Source organism: Vanellus vanellus (assembly GCF_965231255.1).
Source record: "Vanellus vanellus genome assembly, chromosome: 3".
Classification (NCBI taxonomy): domain Eukaryota; kingdom Metazoa; phylum Chordata; class Aves; order Charadriiformes; family Charadriidae; genus Vanellus; species Vanellus vanellus.
This window is the reverse complement of record NC_138907.1, coordinates 31,797,433-31,818,405: the sequence shown is the minus strand read 5'-3', so window position 1 is coordinate 31,818,405 and position 20,973 is coordinate 31,797,433. Positions and strand designations below refer to the sequence as shown.

Here is a 20,973-nt window from a genome sequence, read left to right as displayed (position 1 = left end):
AGGAAAGCCTCAGACCCCACTTACATCCTGCATGTTCACCTATGCAGATTCATGAACCCAACGCATCTCATCCATTTGTGGGAAAGATGTGCCATGGTTGTGCTGAAATCTAAGGCCACGCTAGAATATTTATTAAAATATTTTTTTGGTTCCGCATTTTCCTGTTGCTTTTTGGCTGTGCTGTAGAGACAACTAATGGCACTGCGATGCCCTCGTTGTGTGTGCTCCACGTTGCTCATCTGCTGCGATGGGAGGGAAAATAGGCAAAGCTGCAGGCAGGGAGGGAGGAAGAGGAAGACACTGCTCCTCCTAATGCCAGTCACCCGAGCGTCCACTCAGCACTCTTGTCTTCCCTCCCACACTTTCAAGCGTGTTTCAGCTCCATGAATAAGAAGCCTGCAGGAGATGATTTGGAGATGACTAGTATCAAAAAATGTCTGTGTAGGAGCTGGCCCATTAGTTTCTTTACATGCTTTATGTGAAACTTCTGGGATTTTTTTCTTTACAAAACTCTTTACAGATATCACATCTGGTCTGTATACCACAGACATGCTGTGGTGAGCTTATCTTTACAGTTTTGTCAGTTAGCCTGCATATTTGCTATCAGTTATTGCAAATATGTGTTAGCTGTAAGGCTCTGAATTCAGGAGGAAAAAGCAAGCAAACAAACAAAAAAACCCTTATGGTCTCAAAATAAAGAATAACCAACCTCAGCGATACACGGCTGAAGATACAAGGCCACGGGTAAGTCCCATCTAGATCAAAGGTGCTCCAAAGCCTGAAGCAGCAAGGATGATCTGAGAGGAGCTGCAGTGAGCTGCTCTGTGCCCCTCCCCAGTGGCCCAAGAGTGCTCCAGGCTGGGCCCACCACTGATTTTGCTGCCCAGAGGCTCCAGCCATAATTGCATCAGCTTTATTTGCAAGAACAGTGGGACTCAAACTAGTTTCTTGAAGAAGTTGCTCTTTGTTGGTTTAATGTTGCAATTTCAGCACACAGTTTTTGTTCTCTAGTACACATACTGTTAGCACTTGAGAAAAGTATTTCATTTTTGTTCTTTTCCTTCCTGAAACAGCACATTCATCATTTCCCTTCATGTCTCTTGTTGAAATACTCATTTTGGAAGAAGTCTAGAAGCAGGAATGGGGTATTGCTTTGTAAAATGTTATTAGAAGTGGCTTGGGTTTTGGTATTTTTTTGGATTCAGAAGAAGCTGAGGTAAACTAATGCAGCTTTTACTTTGAAGTATTAAAGAGTTATGATTAAAGGATGAGTTCTCTACACCTCCTGCAACTGCACCTGCTAGTGCCTAAGGATGGACAGTGAGCAAATGCAGAGGGATGAGTGTTTGCAACACAGAGCCCACCGAACTGCCCTTTGGAACACATGACTGGTGACAAATGTGATGCTGCTTCGGCATCCTCCTCCTGCTCCTCATCATTCCTCCCCGGCAGCAGCCCATTACCCATCATGTGAACAAGGGAACAGACAGACTCAGCCCCAGAGCCATTGGGAGCACTTCATTTATCACCCTTTGCTTCTCCATGCGATCGTTTGGTAGCAGGGAAGAGAAGATGCTCTCTGGGGATGGCCAGCGTTTTGTGTCCCTGCACCGCAATTTTAACTACACACACAGGGGCCAGTTCCTCCTCAGTACAAAGCAACTGACTTCAGGAAATTACATCAGGGCTAGCATTTAAAATACAGAAAATACACAATAATATATTTGAATAGTATGCACTTTGACCATAATGACATTTAGGGAAGGAAAAAAAAAAAAAAAAAAAAAAAAAGGTAAGTGACCATCTGCTCCCAAGCTTGATTCTGCTGTGTAAAGAATGTCAAGGGTCTTTTTTTACTTTTCCGGAAGCAAACAAATGGTTTATTCAGCAGGGATCATGGCTATAGCCCAAGACAATCAGCCAAGTGTGGGTTCAGAGAAAAAAAATGACTTTTCAGCTCTAACCCCAGACCCTCCTTTCCATTTTTTTTCCCAGCTCATTAAGTTTGCATTAACAAAACATGACCATTCAAAGGCAGGAAGGCTATTCAAAGCATTTGTATTCTTAAATGCCTCCAACAGTGAAAGACAAACACTTTACTTGTATTATCAGATGATTAAGTTTGCTTTTCCATGTATATAAATTATACTACTTATACAAACACACACAGAGGACATGGGATCACTCACATCAGGGCTGCAGGTTCAAACCCTTAACGTCCTAGCTGAGCACAGCACTTAAAAGATATAGTCAGCATTAAAGCACGTGGTTACAGGGTTTTTTGTTGGATCAGAGTTCAACTATGTCATTAGAATTACCTTCATCCAGCTGGAGGCATCTCTGACATGGACTGGGAGAAGGGAGAGAAGAGGGTTTGTGCCGCTGTGCACCCCCTCTCACATAACCCCAAAGCAAGACCAAGATGTTTTGCAGACACCCTCCAGCTTCCCTGATAACTCAATAAACCCCATTGCATACCCTCCTCCCCCCTTAGGAGCCCCGGCAGCAGTTGGCAAGAGGAGCTGGCAGACACGGGTTTCTTGTAGTAATCATTGCTTACGTTTCAAAGACGGAGTGAGGAAACCGTGGGCACCATCAGGCAGGTGACAAGTACCTCCAGGGGCCACTGTGCTGCTGCCGCCATCTATTCCTTGCCTGTCCCCCATAGGCATCCCTGTCAGCCTGCCCAGGGAAGCACAGGCACTGGGGGCTACACCAAAGGTGCTCATGTCTTCTGCTGTGTCCAGGTTCTTTATGGTGGTTGCAAACACAAAGTGTCAGAAGGTGTCATTGGTGCTAAACCCCTGAAGCTTATTAACTACCTGAAGAACCTTAGTTCGCAGCAAAGAAATATGCTGGGCATCACTGCAGTGGCCCTAGTATGCCCTGTATCAGGTAACTTAGTATAATTATAGTAATATATGACTGGAGTGTTGGCATGGAAGGCTACAGGCTCTTCAGGAGGGACAGGCAAGGGAAACCAGGAGGTGGTGTTGCCATATATGTCAACAACTAGCTGGAACGCATGGAGCTCAGCCTAGGGATGGATAAAGAGCCGACTGAGAGCCTATAGGTCAGGATTAAAGGGAAATCGGGAGCAGGGGACACTACAGGGGGAGTCTGCTACAGGCCACCCGACCAAGAAGACCGAGCGGATGAAGCCCTCTACAGATAGACAGGGGCGGCATCACGTTCACAGACCCTGGTCCTCATGGGCGACTTCAACCACCCAGACATCTGTTGGAAGGGTAACACAGCCAGGCATAGGCAATCCAGGAGGTTCTTGGATTGCACTGACGACAACTTCCTTCTCCAAGTGGTTGAGGAACCAAAAAGGAGAGGAGCTATGCTGGACCTTGTTCTTACCAAGAAGGAGGGGCTGGTAGACAGCGTCAAACTCAAGGGTAGCCTAGGCTGTAGTGACCATGAAATGGTTGAGTTCGAGATCCTCGAGGCAGTGAGGAAAGTGCGCAGCAAGCTAAGCACCCTGGACTTTGGGAGAGCTGACTTTGGCCTCTTGAAGAATCTGCTTGGTATGGTGCCATGGGATGAAGCGCTGGAGGGAAGAAGGGCCCAAGACAGTTGGTTAATATTCAAGGATCACCTCCTCCAAGCTCAGGAGCAATGCGTCCCTACAAAGAAGAAGGCAGGCAGAAAAGCCAGGAGACCTGCATGGATGAACAAGGAGCTCCTTGGCATGATCAAAAGCAAAAAGGAGGCCTATAGGGAGGGGAAACAGGGGCGGGTAGCCTGGGAGGAATACAGAGGAATTGTTCGGGCAGACAGGGATCAGGTTAGACAAGCTAAAGCCCAGGTGGAACTAAATCTGGCCAGGGACATTAAGACAAACAAAAAATCCTTCTTTAAGTATGTCAGTGAGAAAAGAAAGACCAGGGAAGAGGTGGGCCCTCTCTGGAAAGAAACGCAAGAACTGGTTACCCGGGACAGAGACAGAGCTGAGGTACTCAATGACTTTTTTGCCTCAGTCTTCACTGGCAAGGATTGCAGCCACACTACCCATGACGCAGCATGCAGAGGCGGGGATTGGGAAAATGGGGAACCGCCCACTGTAGGTGAAGATCAAGTGCGAGACCACCTGAGGAACCTGAAGGCGCACAAGTCCATGGGACCTGATGAGATGCATCCACAGGTCCTGAAGGAACTGGCAGATGAAGTCACTAAGCTACTAGGATCATACTTGAGAAGTCGTGGTACTCTGGTGAGGTTCCTGCCGACTGGAAAAGAGGATACATAACCTCTGTTTTCAAAAAGGGAAATAAGGAAGACCCAGGGAACTACAGGCCAGTCAGTCTCAACTCTGTGCCTGGCAAGATCATGGAGCAGATCCTCCTGGAACATAGAAAACAAGGAGGTGATTGGTGGCAGCCAGCATGGCATCACCAAGGGCAAATAATGCCTGACAAATTTGGTGGCCTTCTACGAAGGGGTTACAGCGGCAGTGGACAATGGAAGATCAACTGATGTCATCTGCCTGGACTTGTGCAAAGCTTTCGACACTGTCCCACACGATATCCTGGTCTCTAAATTGGAGAGACATGGATTCAACAAATGGACCACTGGGTGGATAAAGAACTGGCTGGATGGTCACACTCAAAGAGTTGCGGTCAATGGCTTGATGTCCAAGTGGAGGTCAGTGACAAGTGGTGTTCCTCAGGGGTCAGTACTGGGACCCGTACTGTTCAACATCTTTGTCAGCGACATGGACAGTGGGGTCGAGTGCACCCTCAGCAAGTTTGCTGATGATACCAAGCTGTCTGGTGAGGTAGACACGCTGGAGAGGGATGCCATCCAGAAGGACCTGGAAAGGCTGGAGAGGTGGGCCCAAGCCAACCTCATGCAGTTCAACAAGGTCAAGTGCAAGGTCTGGGTCAGGGCAATCCCAAGCACAAACACAGGCTTGGCGGGGAATGGCTGGAGAGCAGCCCTGTGGAAAAGGACCTGAGGGTGCTGATTGATGAGAAGCTCAACATGAGCCAGTAATGTGTGATCACAGCCCAGAAGGCCAACCGTATCCTGGGCTGCATCAAGAAGTGTGGCCAGCAGGTCAAAGGAGGTGATTCTGCCCCTCTACTCCACTCCCATGAGACCCCACCTGGACTACTGCATCCAGCAGCTCTGGAGTCCCCAACATAAGAAGGACATGGACCTGCTGGAGTGTGTCCAGAGGAGGGCCACAAGAATGATCTGAGGGCTGGAGCACCTCTCCTATGAGAAGAGGCTGAGAGAGTTGGGGCTGTTCAGCCTGGAGAAGAGAAGGCTCCGGGGAGATCTTATTGCGGCCTTCCAGTACCTTAAGGGGGCCTACAGGAGAGCTGGCGAGGGACTTTTTACTAGGGCATGTAGTGATAGGATGAGGAGGAATGACTTTAAACTGGAAGAGGGCAGGTTTAGATTAAACATTAGGAAGAAATTTTTCACTTTGAGGGTTGTAAGGCACTGGCACAGGTTGCCCAGAGAGGTTGTTGAGGCCCCATCCCTGGAGGTGTTCAAGGCCAGGCTGGACGGGGCCTTGGGCAACCTGGTCTAGTGGGGTGTCCCTGCCTACGGCAGCGGGGTTGGAACTCAATGATCTTTAAGGTCCCTTCCAACCTAAACCATTCTATGATTCTATGATTCTAATATAAATAATAAATAACCATCCTTCATATGGCTGCAGTTACAGCATTGTAGCTTGCTCCCTTTCTCCTGTGAAAAACACTAGCTAGTAATACACAGAGGATACACACACATCAGGAGACTGATACATCAGAAGCAATTCAGTTATTGCCACTAGCAAAAATCTGGTTTGCTTTAGAAAGAATCTATTTTGCAGAAGAAAAACAAATAAAGCCATTGCTACTGCAAGCTGCTCACAGAAACCCCTATTGTCTTTCACTTTAGCATAAGACATTTCAGCTTCTGACGGAAAACATTTGCAAAAGCTGGGACCAAATGAAAGTAGAAGGCTAGCATGAGGACTTGGTTTCCAGTAGGTCTGAGGAGGTGAGAGCAGAACTTGGTTTCCAGTAGGTCTGAGGTCACTTTATCCAGGTAGCAGCACCCCGTGTAGACCTGACAGAATTTTCCAGGTCTTAAAGAAAGGTAACCATGGACTCAGTTTACCGTGATATTTAGGTAGAGGTTTTGTCATCAGCATTGTTTTTCAAAATAGCTGCTAACTAGATTTTGAAATAAGGATGCATTTCTTATTTTTTCCTGTAACTTTTTCCATCTCTACTAATGGGAGTATCTCAGTTCAGGCACCATGACAGTATAGCAGGGAGACCAGACTGCAAATACGCCAGTTTAACTATAAATCAATAGCACATTCAGCAGAATGAAGTACTGTAATATTATTGTTCATATTATAGTTACATTTATGGATCCCAGCCAAGATTGTGCTCATGTAGTGCTGGGAAGCCTACAAAGGAGGGAGAATCCCTGTCTAGCTGAGATCGAGAGACCTTGAAACACGTCAGAGAGACACAGAAAAGTGCAGTGGCCTCCCTGGGGTGGCTGCCAGCGCTAGAGCAGAACCAAGAACAGAGCAACTGTCTCCCATGTCCCAGTTTGATGGGTCATCCGCTGTTTGTACTGCCCCAAGGCAGTATTTCTTGGTCTGCATCAAATTTTGATACAGTATTTTTCAGTCCATGTCCCAGTCTTCATCAAATTTTGATAAATATTTTTTAATCGGCTTGATTTTGAAAAATTTTCTAACCACCAAACTAGAAATTATTCATCAACAAGAAACTTTGAACTGTAATGGTAAATGCTTCTTGCAGTGTTTATAACAACCTTTTATGCTAAAAATAGCTCTTGTAAACAAGCTTTGATTAATTCCCACTGTCAGGATGTGCACTGTTCCCAAGTTTAAGAACACTTTTTCCGTAGATGCTTGCTCATTTCCTTCAGTCCAACCTCTTGGAACGGTCTAAAGGCTCAAGAATCAGGCTCTCCTTACAAGAAACAACTGCTCAGGTATAAACAACCTCCTAGTAAACAGCCTATACTCTTCTCAACACCTTTGATCTGACTCAAAGGGGCCTTTTTGGTCAGTTCAAGAGGTAGAGAGTGACAAAAAGGGTTTTTACTGGAGGTCACATTATCACCTCCACAGAATTTTCATGTCTTTGTCTCTAATCCTGGATCCTACAACTACCAGAAAGTTGCTTGGATATTGCACATAATATACACCAGGCTACAGCTGCCACTCCAGAGGAGGGTTGTAAAAACTGCCTGACGCCGGTAGGCAAAAGTTAGGGAAGATCTAAGAGCAGCTCCATCCTGCATCAAGGAGAGCAGCTTTGAGACAGACTTGTCTCTTCCTGGTTTCTTGTTTTGCATCAAAGGAAAGCAACTGATTTTTTTGTTCTCTCTTTCTTTTTTTCTTCTGTTTTGACAGGGCAGTACATCCTGTTCAAGGGGATATTTTCAATGTGTTCAATAAAAGCTTTCATTTTAGATACATCAAGAAAAAGCTACTCTTAAACTGGAAGCTTCCTGAAGGGCTCTTATCTCCAAGCGCACAAGCAACTTTGATAAAGAAAACACTTATGTTAGCGTTGTTTTGATTGCAGAGTTTGTATCTAGCCAAATCATTCAGATGCTGCTCCCAGGAAGCTGCTTTGAGTCCTGCAGCCATCAGTGTGGAACGGTGGGACGCAGCACCCCATCAGCCCAGGCTTCCTGAGCCCTGTGGGATCTTCTGGTGTACCTTCCCAGAAAGGGACGTCACTTCAAGCAACTGAAGCACTCAGCACCCAGCTCCGCTCTCATTCCTAGCAGCGCAGTTGGCACTAAACTTTTTTTCCAATTTAATAAAAGGAAACAAGCAGACACGCTATTTTTAAAGCACTGTTTTACGCCACAATGGTCTGAGATTAGATGCAGCTTGTCCAGACATTCAAAAACAATGCCCACATCACTTCTCCCTACAGTTTGTCCTCTCCCTTAAAAGCCCAGAGAAAAGCTATTTTTTCCCTTCTGCTCCCTGCTGGCTTTCCGGCTCTGTTGTCTCCCTCCCTTGAAACAACTTCACACTGGCTTCCTCGTGGCCTCCCTTCTCCCAAACAACTTCCCGTCTGCTTCCCAGTTCCCTCCCCATTTCTGCTGCTGTCTGCCCGCACAGGAGCAACTCCCATCCAGTTTCCTTTGCTGGATGTCTGCACAGAAAAGACACCCGGGTGACCACACAATTGGGATGGGATTAAAGAAAGCTGATAAAACTGTGTTTGGCTGATTAGCTACAGACTGAGAAGTCTGTAATTCCTGACACACAGAAACTCACTGGTACCACAGTTCTGGTTCCTGTAATGCCTTTAGCATCAGTGTGGTCCAATAAACACTTAAAATCATCGGTACCTCCTGCTAATGCCTATACAGGCTTCCTAAAGTGGATTCTTTTCCTCATATTCAGATAAAAAGAGACTATCTGAGGCAGCCTTAGCAACTACCACGGTGTTAGCTGTTAACCAAGACAGCCATTCTCTAGCAAAAGACAGTTATTTCTCTTTTGCTGTCTTTGAAGTCCCCCAAAAGCATTAGGCTAATTTATTAGCTATACTAGAGAATAATAGGGGACAAGTACTGCTATAGATTTTTCTGACTATACTAAAGGACATAAGATCCCAAATTCAAAAGCTCCGGTACCGATAAGCATCAAGCAGTCTATTTTCAGCAGCAACTTTATGGGATCAAAACCTTTACTTGAAACAAACAAAGATCAGTTCTAAATTTATCTCAAACATTTGAATGTGATGATGGCAAAAATGTATTATGCCAACAGAATTAGGAGGCATCTTGAAAAATATTTAAGACGATCGTAATTAAATGATATTTCTACTTAGCATTCCAATTATGCTGTGTACTGTTCTGTGCACAACATGGAAACAGTATTATAAAGCTATTGTTTCAGTTTGCTTCCTGTGATACTAATCTCAATCAGGCCGTCAGACGAACAGCCTGCATTTCTAAATGTTAAAGGCTTCCTCTCCAACATTCCCACACAGAATTGCCTACTGTGAAAATCAAAGGGAAACGTGTTACTAAGTAAAGCAGCAACTTTTATAAAGCAAAACCTGGTATTTTTTACCCTTTTGAACTCTGAGATACACAACCAGCTATTTCCTATTGTGATAGGATACAAGGGCCAAGCTCAGGCCCCGCAATGCCTGCAGAAGACGTGCACCCTGCAATCCAGAAGCCGGGATTTTCGGAGGCACGTAGCGGGAGAGCTCTCAATGAGGGCTCAGATTCGTGAGCTCTGCCATTCACCTGCTGGAAGAATGTGGGCATAGATTTCCCTAAGTCTTGGCTTCCTGACAGATAAATAATCATTATGCAGACACAGCTAGTAAAACAGCCCGAGTTACAGAAGTGAAAAGCCCTATTCCGAGTCAGGGAATAATAGGAAGGGGCATGAGACACTCAATGCCAGCGGACTGAGGCTGGCAAGTTGCCTACAGCCATCTCCGAAATCCCATCTGGAGCATCAGCTTGCAGAAAGATGAGGATGCAGTCCTGGGAAGGCCTTTGCTCCCTCCACTCCCAGCGAAACTGCCATGAAACAAAGAGATGTGTTTGCGTTTGAGAATCGTGCCCGCAAACGGTAATACAAAATAAAATCTGCCGGACTGGTAGTTCTTGATAGAATAAATAATAAACAACAACGCTACTCAAGTGGTACCTTTTTTCTTTACTACCTTTTGAAGCAATTTTCAAGCTGCACTGCAAGCTTATTTCAGTGACATTGTATATATACATATATATATAAATGCAGTAAATGTCATTTTGATGTCTTAATCAATGACAAAACAAAATACTCCCACTTAACTCTGGTTTACACTAAGTGTCTAGCCCAAATAATCAAAACTATTTCAACGAAGACAACATAAAGCAAAGGGGGAATCTGCAGGCCGGGGCAGGCGTTTGCTTTTCATGCACACTGCAGTTCCCCCCTCCCCATTTCCCAGTTCAGTGTCACAGACGACACAGTAACCCTCGTGCTCCCCATCAGCTGAATCAGGCTCCTCAAATGCAACGCAGAATTAACAGCCTGATTCCAGTCTGCTAAACATGCGTGTGAAACGGGGGCAGCTTTGCTTGGGGCTCAGAAAGGGTTTAGAGGAAAAGCAAGATGGGAGCGTGGACAGGCATCACACAAGCCCCGTGTCCATTTGCTCCACACTCTCGCCAAAACACGATGAGCAGCAAATTTCTTCATCTGAGAGCCAAAAGCTGTATCAAAAACCTATTGCTTTGAATTAAATCGGACAGCCTTCAGTATTTTTTCAACAGAGCTCACCTGCCAGAAATGCCTATATTCGATTTTACAGCCTTGTAAAAAGAGCAAGAAACAGTTCTCAACCTGATAGAGATTTACTTTGCCTGGAGCAGTATTCTGCACCTGCGAATCTCAGGGGTCTCAGCAAGTGTAAACTGTTGGGCAATTGCATAAGGAAGAAATAATCCTCTAAAATCACTATTCTGATAACAATAATGGAAGTTCTCTCTCTGATGCCACTTTGTTCCAATGCCTGATAAAATTTATCTTTCAAATACTCAGGGCTTAAATTTTCAGTCTTCTTGTTTAGCTTGGCTATTTAAATGTTAGCTATACTCAGAAGATTGTAAGTAGCAGATGAGGCCTTTACCAACACACCGTGGTTTTCTGGCTTGAGTTCTTTCATTTCAGTGTATTCTCATTGTCAGAAAATAATACCCAGCTCTTCCAGAAAACCAGTCCCGTTAAAGTACTTTAAGTACAATTGCTCAGAATAGAAGCACTAAAGATTTAAAAACCTTTATCTACATCCCTAGTGTCTAAAGATGCAGTGATAGACAAATCTGCATTTGCCTAACATCAGAAATTTTAACGAGAGGACTTACTCCAAGTCAATATTTAAGCTGGGAAAGTACACGAGATTTAAGGTTAAGCAAATAACTAACATAGAGAAAGCCTAAAATATTAAATCACAGCCTGTCACTACTGTAACGTTTCATTTCCAGATTCCTTTCTGACTGCTGGGTCCTGGTGGTACTTCAAGAAAATGTAAATCAGCTATATGAATCACATTGTTATGCAAACACTGTCACAGAAAAATCATATATATATGTGTATGTATGAATATTATATTGAGTTGTCATCACTATCAAATTATATGAGCCTAAGCCTTAACACTACAGAAGCACTAAATAAATGTTTTATCTGTAGATTTCTTCCTCACCAAGAAATGTACACGTATTTGAAAACTGCACTTTAAACTCAACTGTTTCCAGGTAAGCAAATGTATTTTTCTGATGATGACAGCATCAAACTACTTCATGTCAGGTTTCACAGACACACGCATTATTTATATTATCTGTTAGAGCCCTTCAGAAGTTTGCTTCTCCTGTGCTGTGCCAGTCTCTAGTTTGTGCCATATAAATATTTGAAAAGCTGAAGCTGTGTTTTGATGTGAAAGTTACTAACAAATTGGCTCGGTGTATGGCATGCTTAAGAACATTTACCTATTTACGCAACTTATTCAAGTATTAATTACATGACGAAATCAGAGATGCTTTGCAAACACTGTTCAGCAAATAGACTTTTCACAGAAGTAAATGTTAAAACCACATTCTATAAGCTAAGATGAAAATACCTGCATTTTATACAATAATCTTAGCGGAACCCAAAAAAGCTACAAAAATTATAAAGCACACAAAACCAGAATTGAATTTGTTATATTTCTCAGACTAACCAACAACAAACCAATGGCATACTCTTCCACAAAATGAGATACTTCCTAATAACATTTATTAAAGTAATTGTTATGGTATGACTCAACTTTTCTAAAGAGAGGAAGTGCAATCGTGACCTTATTGGGAGTTTTGCCGCTAATGAAGGAAGAGTTGAAATTTTGGGTTTACCTTCCACAAACAATGCAGGCATTGTTTTGTTAACATATTCTGAACACTTATAGGTCACCACGTGAAAGTTCCCCCAGAAATATCAGTTGCTTTCATTGATCTCACAGGCTACTGAAACCACAGACTTCCCTCGAAGGGATTATTTAAATATAGGTGCAAAAGAAGGACATTGTTGATTTTATCTGTTTTCACAGGCTATGAAAATGATGCTGGTTCACATTTCCTACTAGGCCAACACGAGCAAGATTCTGATTACATAGAATCCATTCATGTCAAGTATTTAAAAGTTGTTTGCTTTAGCTATCTTAGTCTACGTCGTCATAAACAATCTACCTACTACTCATTACCAGTGCATAGCACAATTAGTCCTTTCAAATGAAGTCTTGGACCTTCAGAACTTCCTAGCTGCTTTTCAACTGCACTAGCACAACCATGCTTGCCATCTCAAATAAAAAATTTACTTGCTTCAGCATGGAAGCTTAAGTTGTACGTTTGAATTCTGAATCTTGCAACTGAGCTTAATAAGCCACCTGCAAGAGTTTTGAGAGCTGTTTTTTTAGAGAGGCAAAACTGCATCGGTTGTTATTTTGGTAATGAAGACCTTATATGACTAATATCACTCAGATTTTTCTATCCCAGTTAAAATATACACAATTCCAGCCCAAAAAACCCCACCAACCTATCTTTAAACCTAGTTGTATCCTCACAACACAAGCAGCTGTGTCCTGTTCTCACCTTTGGACCAAGTACTCGGAGAAGAACATGCACAACCTTACCACGCTGCCATCAGCTAGCATTTACAAACTTCTCTTAGCCAGATGTTTCTTACCTGAAGACAGAAGCTTGTGAGTGCGTAGGAAACTGATAGCCAGACGCATTATGGATGCCTTGTCCAGGTGGGAACTGATGTTATGGGGCAGGGGCAGCTCATGTGCCAGTTCATAGAAAACTTCGGTTTCTTTGCTTCTTCTGCATCTTGCTGCATCTCTTGATTTCTCCTTCCTCCGTTCAGAACTGCTCCTGGTAGGTAAAGGGGAGAAAGGGAAAAACATCTTTTAAAATGCAATTCATGACCCGAGAGAGACATTTACAAGAGTAAATCTTCGCAGCAACAAATCCATTCTGTCAACTGGTTTAAGTCAACCCATCAGACTTTAGTATCTATTTGCTCCTTTTAAAATGGGAATTAGGGGAGGTCTGACACAACTGGAAAGGGCTCAGATTTTACACAAGTCAGCCTTTGGACACCCTGAAGCCCCGTTGAGTGCAACAGGATCAAGATCTGCCTTGGGCGAGAGATTCGCAATGAAATAGCAAACTATCATTCCTGGGATTCACGAAATGTTAAAAATATAAATTTTGTTTGTACAATCTAAATTAATTTACTTGAAAAATACTCTGGGATGAGGTGACAATCCATTTTAAAGCTGGAACAATTACAGTGCCTATGACTGTCATAGATATTTCAATGTTGTAGAGTTTCCATGGCTGTACCCCACATTAAACTAAAAGTAGTAATAGGGTATCAAACAGTGTTAGTATATACAACTATCTCAGCTCTTAATCCAACATTCTCTGGAAAACCACCTTTCCTTGACCATGAAAGATACAAGATGGGAAAGAAAATACTGTTGCTTCTCCTTCATAGAAGCTATTCTAATTAAATCACCACCTCTCTATTGTCTATGAAAATAGATTCCTTCTTGAGTAAAATAACATGACCGATACAGCCAGCCTCCTTCAAACTCCACAGAGAACAGAAGTGCAGGAAATAGTAAGGGGAAGGCATTTTATGAAGCAAGTATGCAAAATTAAGCCACTGAGGGACATAAAGCTAAATTTAACATGCAAGAAACACAAGGGCTATATGTAGAATGGATCTGGAATAGGACAGTTTAATAGGGAACTTCACTGACTCTAAAGCTCTTTTATAAAGTACAATTCTTATTTCAGAACACGAAGAACCTGAATCCATGCAAAACCATCAGCTATTTCAACCCCATGTAGCTCTCCTGATGCTGCAAGTTCCCTTCACTTGCACAAGTTGAGCTTTTGCACCTTAGTCACGCCAACACAGAATATATTTATTTTCAGGCACACTCCTCTAATACTGTACCAGTGCAAACAGCACAGCTTGGATGAGCACAGAACAGTGTACAGAGAAGATCAGCCACACCATTTTTGCTGTTGTGGCTGCACATTCATTTCTAGAATCACCAGTGGCAGCTCTCCATTTGCAAGGCCACCTGAAAATGCAGCAGCTTATAACCTGCTTTTTCCAATGTCAGTATAAAATAATGAGCCTATAAAAAATGGATCAACTGGAAAAAAAAAAAAAACAAACCAACCCAAAAACTATCAAAACAAGATATTTCAATAAATACATTCTTTGTATGACAAAGATAAGGAAAACAAATATTAATCGCATCATTTAATCCTAGAAACTGTTCCAATCATGTCTGGTTTCATATAAAACAGCATAAAATAGAAAAAGAGTACTAATACACAGTAATGTATTCTAAAGACGACAACAATTTCTAGAAGAGCTAGACTGCCTGCAAAAGCTTCTAGCATAGAAACTGCAGGTGGCTTCGTAAATTAGAAAGAAGGAAAAAGAGCCAGGGTGCGTATTAAATTACAAAAAGTTACAGTACGCAAAAAGTTACAGCAAGGTGTTTGCTGGGGCCCAGGCAAGGCTCATCCAAAGCAGAAATGTGCTCAAAACACATCAGCAGAGCCCTCGTCCTGAAAACATGTGAAGCTGGGCATACGCTTAAGGATCAGATAGGTGCTCACCGGTGGGTGTGCTGACAGGGCAAGGGGCCCCATAAATGCTTATGGTATCTTCTCAAGATCCATGATCAGCCCTCAGCAAACCTCTTTCACAATTATTTTGCCTGAGGTGAATATTTTCTAACATGGCATCTGTTAGAGGAGGTATGAACGGGATGAGACCTACACAGTTTCAGTATGTAATGGCAGGATCCAACTGTGGTAATGACTTTAGGAGCGAACACTGACATGCCTAAATTTGAATCTAAAGGATCTGATATTCACAAGGTGACACTAACTCTTTATTTTTATCCTTGCCAAGCAAGAGTCATACTACATCCACATAAAAGAAGTCCCTTTGTACAGCTGTCTGAGAATGTACACAGCAAATGCCCCGTGTCCTTCTCCCAGGGCAGGTGCTGGGAATGGGAGAGCCACTTGAACTACTTACACCAATGCTTCTTTCAGAGGTACGTCTTGGTCTTGCATATTAAGAAATATGTCTCTACACTGTGCCTATAAAGATGCCAGACTGGGAACAAATCTGCAGTTTCTAATCCTACCAATGAAATAAAAGAATAAAAACAAAACAAAAACAAACACAAAAACCACGCAGCAGTATTTGTATGAATTTTCAATTGCAGATTAGAAAATCTAACTTACACCATAAATGTTTGAGCTCTGCTCTATATCTAGAGCCCACAATTTCCACATTAGAACCAGTTTGGGCAAAACAAGATCCAATCCCTCCTGGGTTTAAATACAGAACTTTGGGAACCAAGGCCAAAGCTGTGTTGCAATTTGTGCAGTAAAAACGGGTTGTATAAGACAGGGTCTCTCATGATGCCTCTCCGGCCACAAAGAAAAATATTTAGTTTTGCTAACCTCTGTAAATATAGTTTTGAAGGGTGGCTAATGAGACAGGCTGGTTTCATTAACCATGGGTTGCTCAAGGTTTCTAATAACTATTGCTATGAGCAGGGAAAGATTTTTTCCCTCTGTGCTGCAGATGCGTTCCCTCAACGCTGCTTCTGACCGTCGTGCTTGTTCCTCTGCAGAGAGACATGGTCCTTCATGACACACACCGCACTGGAGCTGTCTCACATCAGAAAACAAGGGGAGGAATCAGCCTGCCTGGCTGCTTTCAACAGACTTTCTTGCTCACCACCCATTATCATTTTAAATAAACAAAAAATTTGCTTGTTAAGCATTTCCCCCTCCAGCTTCCTGCACCTCAATTTTCCTCCCCATCTTTCCTCCCTCCACACAGCCTCAAGTCGCGTTGCGATTGTAGCCAGCCCAGCACCAGCAACACCAAGGGAGGCCCAAAACACCTCCACAACGCTTCCCCCCCCCTCCTTCAGCAGACATCTACACCAGCTTGCTGTGCCTCCCAGGGACACCCCTGTCACAGATGGCCACTTCTGTGCTTGCTCGCCCTGGCTGCAAAAGCCTCCAAAAACTGCAGTTGAGTGACAGAATTCTGGCACAAGAAGCAGTATTGTCACAGCTTCGTTCACAGGCAGCAGGCCTTGAAGCCCCTCTGCAGTTGCCCCCATTTTTTGGCCGGGATTAGCATTTTACCCCCAGCGAGGCTGGACTACCCACAGCCCGGGAGTGAACATGCAACCTCTGGAGAGCCTGCCCCTTTGAAGGCCAGGGCAAAAGGCTGACACCGAATCCTATTCGCACATCATTACGGCAATAGAGAAAAGGCCCAGGTTCTAATTTATGAATCATTCCCTCCCAGCACATAAACCACCCACTTATGCAGCAAAAAAAAAAAAAAAAAAAGCACAAGTGTGCGTCACTGCTTGGAGAAAGTGACGCAAGCGGGAGCTGAAACATTGCTCACCCAAACCTGCTGCAGATTTTTAAAAATGCAGAGGGGAGAGAGAGGAGAAAAACACCACAAATGGAGGTACTGCAGGGGAAGCCTCCCCGGAGCTCCCCAACACTCATTGCTTCACGAGTCCTGGGATCTGGCAGGATAAGGCCCTGCTCGGCCACCCCTTGTCTCCTCACCCTGCAATCGCAGCATCACTATTCCCTATAAAACGACAAGAAAGGAATGGAGACGCCCAAATCTCCACCAGAAACAGGGTGACTGAGCTGAGGAAAGGGCCTGGGGACTCCACTCAGGACTCGGTTACGCAGAGGGTGGTTGGGAAGCTGGAGGAGAAGGAAAAAGAAGGTGCCGCTTCCCAGCAAGGACTCTCCCAGGGCTGCCAGACGATGTTCCGGGGCCGCAGTCCTTGCACACATGCAAGCTATAAAGAATGGACGAGTTCAGGCGGCGCAGGCAGTTCCTCACCACAGAACACAAGTATGGCACTGTACGCCCAGGACGGCTGCTTAAATGATTTCCCACTCCCTCCTGGCTGTGTTTAGTTTGTGCTCTGAAAATAGAATTTACGGGCCGACACACGTGAGCAAAGATGGCAAACAACTCGCAAGTATTTGCCCTCTCTGGTGAAGCTCCTGAATTTTCAGGAGCAAAAGCTCTCCATGCTTCTTCTAAGAACCCAAACAACAAACCACTCCCCACAGTACACCCACGCATGGGAACAGAGCACGCAATCCCACCCAAACGGATTTGGATGCTTTGGAAGCATCCAAAGGGGTATTGGATTGCCCTGCATGGATCCCAGGAGCCAGATTCCTAACCCCTTCCTCATCTCTGACAGCCCCTTGCGACACAGCTTCACTGAAATCATCGGGAACGTCTGTAGACGAAGGTCTTGCACATCCGGGGTGAAGATCATAATCTGGCTTTCTAAAGCCTCTCTTACTGCAGGACTGGAAACTCCAGGCACAGGTTATTGGCAAAACCTGAAGCCCCACGTAACACATCTGGCTTAAATAACCCTACAAAACTATCATGTCAGTTTAGGGATTGTCTTCCCGGCGCTCACTGCTGTGATGGCTCCGGACTGTGGCAGCCGGGAGAAGTGCTGCGGGCAGCCAGCCTGGGCTGGGAGCTGTGCTGCTGCCACTGCCCTCCCTGCCCAGGCACCTGTGACCCAGACACAGCGGGGATCAGTCCCCCAAACACTGTGGCAAACAGACCACCCCCTACATGGGAGCTTACATGTGGGCATACGGCATCGCTTACTGGTCTGAAGTAGGGTTAGATACCTACACAACCCTCCTTGTCTCAGCAGAGGGGGACTGACCTGATGTGACCATACTCGCTATCTGCAGTCTCAATCCTACCAGTACTTTATCTCCACCAGTAATCCCTGCCCACCACCTCTACCCATATATCTCTCTGGTTTTTCCCGCATGCAGTTAGCCCCTCTCAAAGCCCTTGGTACCCACTCAGCCGATGACGGTGCCGGGTGGTTAGCTTCAGCGATCCTCCGTTCTGTCAAGGACATCAGTGGCCTCCTTTAAGCAGATGGAGGGGACTTGCCGAGATAGCAATCTTCTGCTCAGGGTTTCGCTGCTTTCAACAAGTCCATGTGGGTCGATACTTTGGTTGCGTACACACACGCTTGCTTGTTTAAGACCAGGCAGCACAGTAATTGCACCGAATTACGCTCCCACCTTGCAGGCTCCAGATCACAGAAGCTTTTAGAGAAATCGTAATCCGCACCTTGCATAAAAATACCTTGTATATAACCTGGTAGCCTTCACTCGTACATACATACTGAGTGACACATTCGTACAACGCTTTGAAATACATAGTTCAGATTGACTCGCTTCAGTTTACTGCATGATTTCAGTGACCCTTGGACTTTGTTTCAAACTGCCATGTATGCAAGCTAGTAAAACAACAAGCATATTACTTTATATCCAATGGCTGGTTATTAAATGTTTCTAGCTCCAGCACTTTAAAGGTCAAGAATCCACAGTTAATTAAGCTGTCACAAGAAATTTCAGTAGTAAATGCTAATTTCAAATGGTTTAGAATTAAAGCTTCAAATGCTAACTTGTAGAACAAGAAAAATACATTCTAGGGATGCAAAGATAAGAAAATACTTTACAGTACAAATAAATGAAAAAAATTATGAGATGTTTAGCATAAAAAAGATTTTCTAATTCAAACCAGTAAGAACTCAATAAAGATATTTTAACAGGCAGCACTATCTTAGATAACAACAAAGCTTTATTTCAATCTAGAAAATCCATCTTTTTGCTGTGTGTTTATATTTTTCTTTACCTTCTGCTGGGCAAATCCCCAGACGATTTAAACCAGCATATCTAAAAAGGAGTATCGCTGGCTGTGAAGCACCCCATAGCTATCTCAGAACCACACTGCTCGATGGCCCCAGAGGTGTGCTTGCACAGACACCAAGCAGCCAGCGGTCATGCTTACTTAGCCTTAAAATTCCTTTAAAAAGTATTTGTAACCATTCTACCTGACAAGCAGTTTATTCTGGATGGCATGCTGTGCTTTTGAAAGCCCCCCTCCGTTAAAGTAATAAAAGTGACCATCAGTAAATAAAAAGTGCTACAAACAGCAATTTACTCACTCGCCAGGAACTTGGGCCAAACTATGGAAGCTGTGAATGAAACCCGTACACAGTGCCATACAGATCCCTCCTTATACCTCTTCCCAGTGAAAATAACTATTTCTAAAGTTTGAGAAGACCCCAGATGCCCAGGTTCAGCACACCAGCAAGGACGATAGGAAGGGGAAGGACGCAGAGTTATTCTTGGATTGAGAGGAAAAAAAAAAGCTTGAAAATACATGGAGTGCTCATGGCTGTTAAGTACTAAAGCAGTGTTGCTGCACGTTGGGATATGGTACCCACTACACAGACAAAACAAATACAAATGACACCAAAATAGGGAATTCATTAATAGAGGAAATGAGAGTTCGAAGGTAACAAGAAAAGCTCCTAACAGAAAGGGCTATTACAAAAATGAGGAAATGAAATACCTCCTACCCTTCCTTTAAAGCTGCCCTAACTTACAGTAACTCACCACCGACTCCTTGGTTTGATTGGGGGATTTTTAGTGCTTTTGTACATATTCACTAAATAACAAATCACTGCTAGTTCTCTAAAGCTTGGCACCTGCTGCCATATCAGTATGTGATGCAATAATTTCCTCAAAGTTTAAAACCAAAGGCTAGATGACAGTCAGAAAAATGAGAAAATGAGCATCTCGGGGACAGACCAGGGAGGAGTTTGTGTTAAGGGTGAGGAACTCATTTCCATTCTCATTAGGCCTTTTCAAAGGATGCTTGGCGCAAAGATAAGGAACTTGGCTAGTACGATTAGAGTACCAAGAGATGAGGCCTAAGTGAATATCAGACTTTTGGTGTCTTCGAGCATATTTATGATTCACTAAGTCCATGTCACCCTAGGACCACCACAGCTGACAGTGACAGAGCCAGGAACATGTTTTCTTGAATGGGGAACACATCAGCCCTTTAGACAGGAGAAATTCCATATGGACTTGAAAACCACATGTAAGACTGTAACTTCTCCAATGTCTGAAGCTCTGATGGTGCCTTTAGTCTTATAATTAAGCTGTACTGGATTTGCATTTCATTTATTTTCATGAACATTCCTAGCTTTTATTTCTGAAAAAAAAAAAAAAAAAGGTCGTGCCGACACAAAAAGCATTACACCTATACAGTTTTAAAATGCTTATACCACTAGCATCTTTTTTATACCACTAGCTGCATTTAACGCTGCTACTAAAAGAAAAGCACTTTGCACCTGCAATGTAAAGTATCACTGTGAATACTGAAGTTGTCACAGCAACTAGATCGTACTTTGGCGCTTCGATGTTGAACACCTTACTGGGGCTGCAGGAGCACTTACATTTTTTTTAAAGCATTTAGGTTCACAACATGTCACCAGAGTCTGATAAATTTAATCACAGCAAGCAAAACAATGTCTACAGGATTTATGTTCTACCATTTTTTCTCCAGTTTTACGAGTACCTTGAACCAGAAAGATAAGTATTAGGATTTCAGCAGCCAGTAATCTGGTCCTGGATTATTTTATGAGGCTGTGAGTGCAGCCCGTCCTGCAGTCGGCACGCCAGCACGAGCCTGGTACCTCGGAGGACATGCCGAACACGTTGCTCCTGGGGCAAGGCACAGCCCCGTGAAACTGCACGAGGTCCGCAGCGTGCAGAGGAGATGCCAGGCTGCTGTTAGATCGGCAGTTAGAGCAGGCAGAGGCATTGCCTTTTTGACTTTTAATCCATTCCCTGCATTGAGCAACCTGGTCTAGCGGGAGGTGTCTCTGCCTATGGCAGGGGGGTTGGGACTAGATGATCTTCAAGGTCCCTTCCAACCTAAACCATTCTATGATTCTATGATTAGGC

The 20,973-nt window shown here is 44.0% G+C and overlaps 1 protein-coding gene across 2 annotated transcripts in view; it reads right to left on the bottom strand.

Annotated features, from left to right (window-relative positions):
* EPAS1 (endothelial PAS domain protein 1) overlaps positions 1-20,973 on the bottom strand; it is an 82,677-nt gene that overhangs the window by 26,476 nt on the left and 35,228 nt on the right. For both annotated transcript variants that reach the window (XM_082480201.1, XM_082480202.1), the window contains exon 2: positions 12,740-12,930. In XM_082480201.1, the coding sequence (XP_082336327.1) occupies positions 12,740-12,930 (191 nt within the window). The remainder of the gene's footprint in view (positions 1-12,739; positions 12,931-20,973) is intronic.